The sequence below is a fragment of the Onychostruthus taczanowskii genome, unplaced genomic scaffold (genome assembly GCF_017590055.1).
Source record: "Onychostruthus taczanowskii isolate IOZ18803 unplaced genomic scaffold, ASM1759005v1 scaffold145, whole genome shotgun sequence".
In the NCBI taxonomy this organism is placed as follows: Eukaryota; Metazoa; Chordata; class Aves; order Passeriformes; family Passeridae; genus Onychostruthus; species Onychostruthus taczanowskii.
The window spans coordinates 139,603-151,282 of NW_024498630.1; the positions used below are offsets into that span (position 1 = coordinate 139,603).

The 11,680-nt window shown below is 46.1% G+C and overlaps 1 protein-coding gene across 1 annotated transcript; it reads right to left on the reverse strand.

Moving 5' to 3' along the window:
- Positions 1–7,773: 7,773 nt before the first annotated feature.
- Positions 7,774–10,498, reverse strand: LOC121332693 (cyclin-dependent kinase 4 inhibitor B-like). Its single transcript, XM_041398392.1, has 2 exons — positions 10,361–10,498; positions 7,774–8,070 (listed from the first exon to the last, which is right to left on the reverse strand). Exons 1-2 carry the CDS (start codon positions 10,496–10,498, stop codon positions 7,774–7,776), a joined length of 435 nt encoding a protein of 144 aa, XP_041254326.1.
- Positions 10,499–11,680: the final 1,182 nt, after the last annotated feature.

An 11,680-nucleotide genomic window follows, 5' to 3' on the forward strand; every position in this document is an offset into this window, starting at 1 on the left:
GGCAGCAAGCTGAGTGTTGAGTGGGGGAAGGAATGTCATCCAGAGGGACCCTGACAGCTCAAGGAGTGGGACCCAAGTTCAACAAGGCCAAGCAGAAGGTGCTGCATTTGAGTTGAGGTGAAGGTGGTTGAGATCAGCCTAGTGGAGATGGACTTTGGTGTGCTAGTGGATGAAAATTTGAACATGGGCCAGCAATGTGCACTCGCAGCTCAGAAGTCCACCTGCATCCTGGGGTGCATCAAAAGCAGATTAGTGGGGGTGATTTTGCCCCTCTGCTCTCTTGAGACCCTACCTGGAGTATTGCATCCAGTTTTGGGGTACTCTCTAAGAAAGATATGTTGGAGCAAGTCCAGCAGAGTGCAACAAAGATCATCAGAGGGATGAAACACCTCTCCGAAGAGGACAGGCTGGGAGAGTTGGGATTGTTCAGACTGGAGAGGAAAAGGCTCTAGGGAGACCTGAGTGGCCTTTCAGAACATAGAGGGGGCTTATGAGGAAGACTGAGAGAGACATATCACTGCAGCCTGTAGTGGCAGGAAAAAGGGCAACAGTTTTAAAGTGGATTTATTTAGATTGGGTCTAAAAGTGGTTTTTATGATGGGGCTGCTGAAACAGTGAAACAAGTTGCTCAGAGAAGTTGTGGATATCTTAAGAAGTATTCAGAATCAGGTAGACAGAGTTCTGATCAGCCAAGACTAGTGGAATGTGTCCCTGCCCGTGGTGGGAGGATTGGGCTATGTGTCACTGGTGGTTTGGACTGGAAGAGACCTTTCCGTCATATTTACTTGCTCTGTCAACACAGGCTTGGTACCTAACAGTATCTCCTGCAGAATTTATATATAAAGTCAATAAAATTCTGGTAATATATAGTGTGCTTTTTGCTAAGTTCAGTGTACATTTCATAGTCTGAATGTGTTGCAAGTAATTTATCCATAGGACTACAGAGAGAGATGGTAATTGGCAAGAAAAACATAGGATAATGTTTAATTATATAACAATAGGACTAAATATAAGTGATTTTAATGCTAAACAGTCTTAAGAAATGCATTTATCGTAGGCAGAACTGCAGGTGTAATAGGAAGAAGATACAAACTGTATGTATTGCATTACTAAAACCACGTAAACATTCTAACAAAGAATCGTGGCCCTTTTTTGGACTCAGAATATGTCTGGTTTCACAAGAATGAGACATTGATGGGCAGAGGGCTTCACTGATAAAAGTTGCTACATTTCAGTCTGAATGTCTTTCCATGACTTTTATTTTTTCCCCAAGTGTTTTTAAGTCCATTTGCTGTGAAGGATTGTGGTGCAAAGTATTTATGTTGTCCCTATCTCATAACATCAGAGTCAGTGTTAGCAAGTACCATTTAGAGGCTCTTTAAAGATTGCATCTTGGCCTGGTAAATAGCTTATCAGGATACAGGATGGTAAATTGTGTCTGTTGAATAGTTTTCCAACATCCCAGGTTCCAAAGTGTGGCCTCCAAGCTTGACTGATATCATTGCTTATCTTAGAGAGACTTCATGGTTTTGGGTTATTAAGTAAGACATGTTATACACTTCTGGTTTTACACTGACATGTCTTACACCAAATGCTGTCTCTTAGAAAAATTAACAAAGCTTTCAGCAGGAAACATGTCTCCTTTCTATGTGTATGTTTCATAGACCACTTTAAAGCCTCTTCTAAACATCATTCACTTCCAGACAGGTACATAAATAGTGGTCACTGAAGCAAATGATGTAATTTCTCATAAATTACATGGATTAGAACCATGGACAGCTTAATAAAGTATTAGCTAGTGGAATTTTACTGTAAGTTTTCCAGATCTGCTTCTCATTCTCCAGCGGAATTGTCCTAAACTTACTGATTTGTATGGCCTAAATGCTGTCTCGACTTTGGGTTGAAGAGAACACCCCTAGACCTTGCAGGAACTGCTGAAGAACAGATCAGTCTCACATGCTTCTCTGCAGAATATGCTTTGGGGGAATAGAGAAATGCAGCTTGGAAACAGTGGGTATGTTAGAAATAAGTGTTCAAAGCCTAGTTTTCTTTCCCACACACACAGAGGAGGAACTGAGTGGAACTGAGTGCTTGCAAATAGCACAGATACACAAAGCAAGAGGCGTGCCGATATTAGGCAAGGACCAGGAAACACAGTAAATAGCCAACTGATATCTTACTTGATTTTCAGCTGGTGTCTAAAGGCAGAGATCAGAACTTTATTAAACATCCAGATCTACACAGACTACAGGCAGAAATGTCACAGCAGGGTAAGTTCAACAAAAAATGACATACCAGAGAAGACATACACTCACTCACAGGAGCTTTTATCCAACTGTCTCTTCAGTGATGGTCTTGAGGAGTTCTACTTCATCTTGGCATAGGGGTCCCAGGCAACAGAACTCCTGTTTTGAGTGAAGATACTTCTGTATTTGGACTCAGTAGGATTCAGCTCCCTTGTCTATATTCCAAGCCCACACTTACTTGTATCATGAGCACTTGCTTCCTGAGTGTGGACTTGCTATTATCTCTTACCCCACTCTTCACTGATTGTTTGGATGTTGTTTTTTGCTTGACCCAGCTATCCATGGCTTTTGAAGTCCTTTTATCTTGGATAAGATCTCCCTTTATTTTGCTCAGAGCATCCTCCAGTGTGCATATTAGCAGTATAATGTACTGATGGCAGTGCAATACTGTGGGTTCAAATACGGCACAAACTAGACAGGAGGCAGACCATTAGATTTACTAATTTTCTTCTTTTCTTGTTTTCTCTAAAGCAGTCTTTGTGGCCTATCATTGATCTATCTTGCTAACATGAGATTGCCCACTCATATCTCATTTTCACTTATCTAAGACTTAACACTCTTTCATGCTAATATCCAGAGCATTCGGAGAATGGCATAGGTGGCATATGACATCAGAATTGAGGTTCTGTATTAGTATTCAAAACAGATCTGAGATCAGTTGGTTTCCCAGAATGAACCAGTAAGAGAGTATTTTGTCTGTTGAAGCCAGCTGAATATCAGTAAGAGGAGAAATTAATTCAGGAGACGCTCAGCACTGGGTGGGATCAGCCTTCTAAGATGGAAATTCCGGCTTAACTGTTTTAACGACAGCTGCTTCTTCTCCCCACTGTCATTGCAGTATTGGCTGAAGTAGGACAGTGCAAAAGAATTGAAATTAACATTTGATCACACTTTTACAGAAGTTTGCCATTGTTTATTTAGATGATGGTCAATTTCTCCACCACCTTTGCTATGAATTGGCTCAGGCAATTTGTGGTGCTAAGGCCTGTGTGATTAAGCATACTTGAAAGTATGTTTTCAGTCTGAACATTGGGGTGTCATAGATTAGACCCTAAGAACTGGAACCAAGAATAGTGCCTGTTGTAAGTGAAACATATTCTAGAGAACACATGCTGTCCAGTTATTTGGTTTCCTACAATGTGGTTCCTCTAGCGCAAGAAGGAAGACATTTCATCTGAAATCTTTTAATTTGACCTTAGAATCTTAAAAGTTAGTTCTTTATAGGAAGGAATTTTTGTATGGGCTTTTATCAACTGTATAAGAAGGTTCTGAAATACATTTTTTTGTGTTTTCATAACATAGTCAAACATTAAAATAGTTATTTTGCATCTGCCTCAAGGTAAACCAGCAAGGTAAACAAGCTAGTAGGAGGATGGTGGTTGTAGGAGTTTCTTTCCCCTTAATTGCATATGAGAACAGTGAAATAATCTCTGTCCTTGGATCAGTTTAGTACAAATTCTCCACTCCATGGTGTTACTGCTACCTTGGGTTGACTCTCATTTTCTTCTCTGGCCCTTAGGCTGCTCACCATCTAAAGAGAAAACAGATGCAAAAAAAAAAACCCAAAAAACCAAAAACATAAAGCCAGCAGTGTTCAAGTGCTTGTTCTGTGTAGGCAAGGAATGCCCTCTCACCCGCTTCACTAAGCAGAGTCTGCTGTCTGATTTTAAGTGCCGCTGCTCATCAGCCACATGCATTGGATTTCTGCAAAGATGAGTGTTAGGAAGCCTATCAAAACCATTGGCCCAGGTTGACAGGGCGTGCCATAGGGATATGTGTCCCTGGTGCATCCTTTCAGGCTCAGGCAGCCATGTTTGTCTCTGCTTTCCCCAGGCACATCTTTCTTGAGCTGGACTTGTGTCTTTTCTCCTCTGTTCTGCTGTCTTTTCTCCCCTGTTCTGCATACCCTCTTCCCAGGTCTCAGCATGCCTGTTTTCTTACCTGTCAACAACCAGCACTATGGAGAGAAAAAGGAGCTGATGCTGGTACTTTCCCCGCCTGGGAGGTCAAACTCTCATATTCTAGATTGCCACGCAGCTCCTCAAGTAAGAATGTTTCCGTTTAGAAATCATGAGCGAGGCTGCTTCCCGAAAGGTTCTTGTTAGCCCCCAGGCGCAGGGCGGGGTTTTCCTCCGGCGAGCGGAGGGATGTTTAAAGGAGGGCTGTAGGGAAGCGGCGACCCGCAGCGGGCAAACGGGCGTGGCACGGTAGTTTTTGCGGCAGTTCGCGCAGGCCAGGTCAGCAGGCAGGGTTGCAGGTTCCTCCTGCTAGTGACGGTTTTCGTTTGTTGTTTGTGGTGGTTGGTTTGTTGGTTTTTGCTGGTTTTGTTGGTGGTGGTTTTGGTTTGGAGTGTTTGTTTGTTTGTTTGTTTGTTTGTTTCAGGTTTTTTGTTACATCAGTGGCAGCAAAAGCTACCTTCAGTTGTAGGAAGTAGGTTATACCTAATACCATGACCTCTGCTGATGGTCTAGCTAAACCCTAGATGCTTTGTCCCCTTGGTCCTTATTTGCCTTAAGCTCTAGGTGTAAACAGGGCTTCTCGCAGCCCACTCTCAATTCTGAACTAACTCTCAATAACAAGAGTAATGCCAGATCCAGTGGCAGTCATCTGTGTACCTTTCTGGGAGGCAGCCTGACACCTTTGGTTACAAGATTCTTAGTTTTCAACTCCTAAGGACCACCTCTCCTTTCACTATGCCTTCTTGGACTTTTTCCAGCACATAAACACTTAGTTTGCAAGTGTTCCTGCACACTTTCTTTGCTTTGTTTGCAAGTGTTGCTGCCAACAGCATAAAGGTGCTTGCAAATACGTAGTAGGAGACAGGAATGTGGAGATACTGGTCCTCTGGGGACATTTCCACTAATGAAAAGATTGTTCTGTCTTCTGTTCATACTGTATTTTAAAATACTTCTGCCTCTTTTTCCTGTGAGTTGGGGGGGGGGGGGGGGGGGGTAGAGAGAGAGAGAGAGGAAAAAAGGACATGTTTAATTACTTCAGTGAGTGTTGGTTTAGGATTGGTTGAAATCTGATTAAAAAATAATAAAAATAGAACAACTAGGTGTATCATCTCCTCCCTAGGAGTGGTTGCCCCACCAGAGCACTTAAGACACAAATGTCTTCCCTCCAGCACTTGGCTTGCCTTTTCCACCTTCAAATCCTCACTTCTGTAAGCACTCTGAGCATTTCCATTTTCTTCCTGAGATTTAAATTACGTGAGGCTTATTTTCTGTGTAAGTAGGCAATGAAGTTAATGTTATTTCCACACCTTTGTATCAGAGGCTGGGATGGTGGGATGATGACTTCCTTTTCTAAAACAGTTTTTATTTTTCCTGTTTTCCCTGAAACTTTCAAAGACTTGGAACACAGGATTTAAAGCCTGTGGATCCTTAGACACAATAAACCTGGGTGAATTTGGAGGGGATGTTGCCTGTTTTAAAGCTTGGGAATCATGTTCTAAAGGAGTGTGTAGTGCCATTACACCTGAAGGTATTTTATTAAAGTTTGACAGAGGACACCACAATTTAAAAATAACTTGTAAAATTATTCAGATGCTGGCATTTGCATGCAATTGAGATGTGGGTTTTGTAGTTCACAGCACTGCTGTCTCCTTGTCCAAAGAATGAACCACATTTTCACCGCCTCTGAAATCACCATACATAACTCCATGCCTAGAACTTTCCATCCTCTTCAGAAAACTTCACAAGGAAGTTTTGGGCTTTGGCAGCTCTGAGACCGAAGCCTCTGGGAAGGTAACACTCTTTGGGCACAGCTTTCCCGAGTGAGGAGAAGCTGGTGAAAACCCCGTGGGCATCCTGGTGTGAATGCCACTCCCCCTGCCACGTTTCGAGGGGACTTCCCGGAGCTCTGGCCCTCCTTCCCACGGGATGGGCAGCCTGCAGGCAGGAGAGCCGGCGGCAGGGACGGGGACAGCGAGCCCAGAGGATGGGATGGGTGATTTGTGAATGGAAGCGCTGCCGCAGCGCCAGCCGAGCTGTGCCAAACAGCGATCCTCAGGCCCCAGCTCGAGAGGCTGAACTCGGCTCCCGCCCGCCTGGAGGGTCGGGAGAGAAAACGAAAAGCTCTTTCTCAGAATTACAGGCTATTCTAGTCGGAAAGGGAGCCACCGGCATCACTGGGCCCGACTTGTCCCACCCGCCCTGTCCCAGACGCCAAATATCCTCTGTGATGGGGCTCGCTGTCCATTTGTTCTCCCAAAGAGCTAAGAAATAAAGGATTTGTCTATTTTAAACTCTGTGCATGTATGTGCTTAAATAATGCACATCTACAAAAAGTCCTGGTATCTGACCTGCGTGATTGTGCTGTGTGTATCCATATTTATTTATGCAGACACACACACAAAAACTGAAAGCAACGAACTTTGAAACTTTGAAATAAATAACACCACCCAAATAAGTAATGCTTCATGCAGAGCCATTAAATACTCAAACACCAGGAGTGAATTATTTTTGAGCCAATCTTTTTCATGTTTTATTACTGAATAATATCAGGTATTTAATCACACATAAGTGGTATGAACATCGGGTAGATTATAGAAATTACACAGGAAAAACAGGAAACAGAAACCAAAAAGTGTGGGAAAATCCAGATTTATAACAAAACTCGGTCATTTGTTGTTGTTTCCAAGTATCTGGTTTAGAGACCCAGAAAACTGTCTTAAAAATAAGAAGCTTGTTGTCTATATCTTCTGTGCAAATGGGATCTCCAAATTCAAAAAACTATGCAGTAACTGATTGATTGCCAATTGTTTTCTCACGCGAATTTCCATAAATACAGCTACACAAAATGTTTGTAGTTCCCAATCTGTAAGGCTGATCAGCATTAAAATTTTTACCATTCAATCACTGTTACATCTTGGTGTTAAAACTGTATGTTGAGTGGGCTGTGAGGGGAGAAGCTCTGGGGATTAATTAAATTTATAAGTGATATGGCTAAAGTGTTCACTATTTTGAGTGCAACATAAAAGGGTCTCAAGGAATAACTAAAATAGAAAGATTTGCAGGGCAGTGAGCAAGCCAGTAAGGGAAACATTGCGTTCTCACTTCGCTAAGCAGCTTTATTGTAAATAAAAAAGAGGAAAAGGTGAACATTTAATTTTATTTCTTTTTTTTCCCCGCTAGAGTACAAAAGAGCCGTCCGGCACTTGTGCTCTGTCCGCTGGAGATCACGAGAGGGAGAAGCAGGAGCTTGATTGTGTTTTGGATTTTTTTTTCCTCTTTTTTCTCAGGAAGTAGAGAAAACCTCGGCACGCGTCTTCTCGCAGAAGCGGGAGCCGGAGTGCCCGGGACTCACGGGAGGGGCCCTGGAGATAACGGGACAAAGAAGCACTCTTCCCAGCAGACGGACGTCGGGAGCGCCGCTAAGCGCAGTGGCTCGCTGGTGACTCGGCGGCGGGGATTCTCGCGGGGGAGGTGGGCCGCAGGGGACGCGAGGACAAGCCGGGAGCTGGTCAGCGCGCAGCCTTCTCGGCGGTCCCCCCGGCTCCCGGAAGGGGCGGAGGGTCGCGTAGGTACCGCCCCACAGCTCCGTGCGGGCCCCCCGCCGCCACGTCGAGGGGCAGGCGGCCGCGGCCGTCGGGGATGTCGAGGCGCGCCCCGGCCCGGTGCAGCGCCGCCAGCGTCTCCAGAAAGCCGGCGCGGGCCGCATCGTGCGCCGGGAGGCAGCCGGTGCGCGGGTCGGGCCGGTTGGGGTCGGCTCCGTGCCGCAGCAGCAGCTCGGCCACCCGCGGGCTGCCCAGCATCATCACCTGCGGGGAGAGACAGCGTCAGCGCCCGCCGCAGCCCCGAGCACCGCCGGGCGCCGCCTCCGCGGAGAGTCCGGGGGCAGCCGGGGCTGGCGGCGGCCGGACCGGCCCCTCTTTCTTTTGCGGGGTAATTCTGCTGTGTCGGCTACTTGTAGTCGTGGCCTGCATACATTGTGACGGCCGTCTGCGATTATCCGTACGGATCCCTTCCAAATGGAGACAGTCTATGATTAGATGATAAGTTAAAAATATTAGCTACTTGTTTCCAGGTACAACACATGTGTGTGTTCTGCTTCGCATTTATATAATTTATATAATTTTTATACACCATGGGAAAAATGGTACTTGTGGTGTATAAGCAGATATATGTACACACAGGTTTATACACAGATACAGAACAGCTCTGTGTGTGTACACACGTATACACATAATACAGACACCGTTTATGTAATTACGTAATAAATATATATAAAATAAATATATTTATATAAATTATATAACAATAGTGCATGTATCTATATTACAAACATATTTAGACATACACATATATTAAAAACATATTAAATATATTTACACATATGAAGAGTTTGTAAATATTTGTATGCTATATATACACACACACCATGTATTTTGTGACAGCAAAGGACCTGAGGGATCTTGCATTAAGGTTCCTGTCACTTAGAATGCATTATCGATTTATCAACGGTCAGCACAGCAATGGGGCAATGTAGCTGGGTGTAGCTCCTTTTGACATTCGGTGTGGATATTTCGATTTTTCCCCTCCTGAATTTCCGACCAAGATTTTTTTTTTCTCTCTCTCATCTCTGTCTTTTTCTCAGAGGCGTGAAAGCAGCTGCTGAGTGCTCACAAGCAATGCACAAAACTTAACTGATGGAAAATTCTGAATGATAATGTCTAAATGGCAAATTCCTAATGATAGTCTGCTTTTCTGCCAGTAGCAGAAACTTGGCAATATTTGATGCCACAGAAAAACCCCAATCAACCGAAAACCAAAATAAATTTGTACATGGGGTTTTACTTCCCTTACTGTTCCTGTCATTTTCAGTGGAATTTTAACCGCCATAAACTGTGACTTAATACTTTGAAAAATATCTTAAGACAATAGGTTTTTCTATCAATTTCTATCTCGGGACTTTGGTTTGTCCACTTCAAATAATTTGGCTTGTTTATAGTACAAGTGTGATAATACTTATGAGTGTCATAATATCTAAATTCCAGATATTAATCTTTTCCAGAAAGAAAAAGAGAGTCCAGATATTCGAGTGTCAGCCATTTTGCAAGTTGCTGACAGGAGAAAGAGAACTTAGTCTGAAATGGGAAAAGGAAAGATAATTTATAAGAGTTTGGAGATTCTTTTCATCTGCAATTTGAACATAAAACAGAAGTAAAACGAATAACTTTTTGAGAGCCGTTCTCGGTAATACACTTCAGAAAAATATTTCATTTTTCATGTAAAGTGCAAGCACCAAAATAGCTGTTCAGTTTAGCTGAGCATTAGATGAATCATCAAATACATTTCTTTAAATAACAACTCGAAAAGTCTTCGTGAGATACAAAACTCTAATTTAAATCACAATTTATTAATCGTTCAACAAACATTTTAAAAGTGTCTACTTAAATATGTTGATTAATAGAACCCATTTTTAACTCTCTAACTGCCTGGAAAGCAACTCTACATACTGGTACTTCTAACATCTATCAATAAATACTGCCACTATTGATAGATAGAAAATGTTAAAATTACTGCTGCTAAAACAAAACAAAACAAAACAAAACAAAAAAAAAAAAAAAAAAAAAAAAGAGGTGACTACTAATACATACTTAGTTTCAAGTTACAATTTTTATCAGCACAGTTTCTAGGTTCTTTGTGAATATACTAGAAAAGAACCGCACTTCTATTTCCTTGGGGGGAAAAAGACCTGTTCGGGCTATATTTTAAAAATCAAGAAATTTGCTTGAAGTTCAGATCATTCCCCAAACCTATCTGGGCAGGTTGTCTGGAAGCGGTTTTTGCAGTCCAACTTCTCCTTTAGAGTATCTCCTAGGAAAATTCGTTTGCTGCCAGCCGTTCCCCACTAATCTCCATCTTGTGCTTACAGGATGGCTGGACTTAGCAAAAAGTAAAGGGCTTTTTGAACTCAGACAGCTGCGGCTGGAGTACGGTTCCGATCACAACAACAAAAATCCATTCTAAACACGAAATGCCCACCCTTCCTCGCCGACGTGTCAGAGCACAGCTTCCCCCCTGCCCCCCACCCAGCGTACTCCGTACCTGGAGCGGGGTTCTCCCGAAGGCGTTGGTCCCGTTGGGATCCACGCCTGCATGCAGCAGCCTCCTCACCTCTTCGCAGTCCCCGCGGGCGGCGGCGCTGCACAGGCGGTCGCCGTCGCTCCGGGGGGACACCTCCATCGCCCCCCGCCGACCTGAGCCGCTCGGCCGCCGATGCCTTTCCCTCTTCCCTGGCTGCGATGGCGCCCGTCGCTGCGACCCAGCTCCTCCTTTCCCGGGGGCGGCGGCCGCCCCCTCGCACCCCCTCCCCCTCCTGCCCCTCCCGTCCCCTCCCCGCTCCGGGCCCTTCTCCAGCGGAGCGGCGCTGCGGTGTCCGCTCTCCCTGTCCCCCGGCTGCCAGCGGCTGAGGTAAGAGGCGCGCACCCGCCCGGGGCGAGGGGCACCGGCAGGGCTGCGAAGGGCCGCGGGACGGCGGCAGCCCGGTCCTCAAGCACGGCACCTCGGAGGGTAGCCCTGTTCCGCCCGGTCCTCAAGCACGGCACCTCGGAGGGTAGCCCTGTTCCATCCCCGCTTCAAGCACGGCACCTCGGAGGGTAGCCCTGTTCCATCCCCGCTTCAAGCACGGCACCTCGGAGGGTAGCCCGGTTCCATCCCCACCTCAAGCACGGGCGGTTCTCGGGGGGTTTTTCTCTCACCGGGGAGAGGGGATGGGGGCGGCGGCCTTGCGCTCCCAACCCCTCCCCATATCGGAGCGGGTTGCGGAGGCAGGGGAGCGGGACGCAGACCCACGGGCAAACAGCTTCCACGGCAGCTGCCTCGGCCGGGGCAGGTGGGATGTGTCACCCGAGTATCTAAGGCAGGCGGATCGACGACATGACGAAGGGACGACGGACCTGAACTTTCCCGGAACAGAGAGGGACTCTTTTTGTGCGAGTGACGGCTCTGGTTTCTGTCTCCGAAAGGGGCCCTGCCCTACCCGAGCGGTGGGTCGGGGGTCCGTCCCTCCGTGCCGTGCCTGCCGAGAGCTGGCTGACCGGATGAGGAAGGGAGCCGTGCCCGCAGCAAGTCTGCGACCAACCTAATGGCAGCGGATAGGAGGGAATCGCTTCAGCCGGGCCCTGCCAGAACCTCCCGGGAACAGGAAAACCGCGGCCAGAGCCCGCCAAGGTAAGGTGCAGATCCAGCCGCGGAGCCGGAGGCTAGGCAGAAGAATCTCGCCTTGCAGCCATGAAAGATCCTCAAAATCCAAGCATCTGGCTCCTCCCCTTGGCTTTCTGCCTAGCGTCTCCCCGCTGCAGGCCCAGAGGAGGGCCTGTGACACAGACCCCCTCCCCAAGAGACCCCCCCACGGCCGTCGGGTGG

Coding starts and splice junctions, on each gene's coding strand:
- LOC121332693 (XM_041398392.1), bottom strand. CDS start 10,498: ATGGAGGTGTCCCCCCGGAGCGACGGCGACCGCCTGTGCAGCGCCGCC. Junction 8,071..10,360: donor TCGGGAGAACCCCGCTCCAG/GTACGGAGTACG, acceptor CTCTCCCCGCAG/GTGATGATGCTGGGCAGCCC.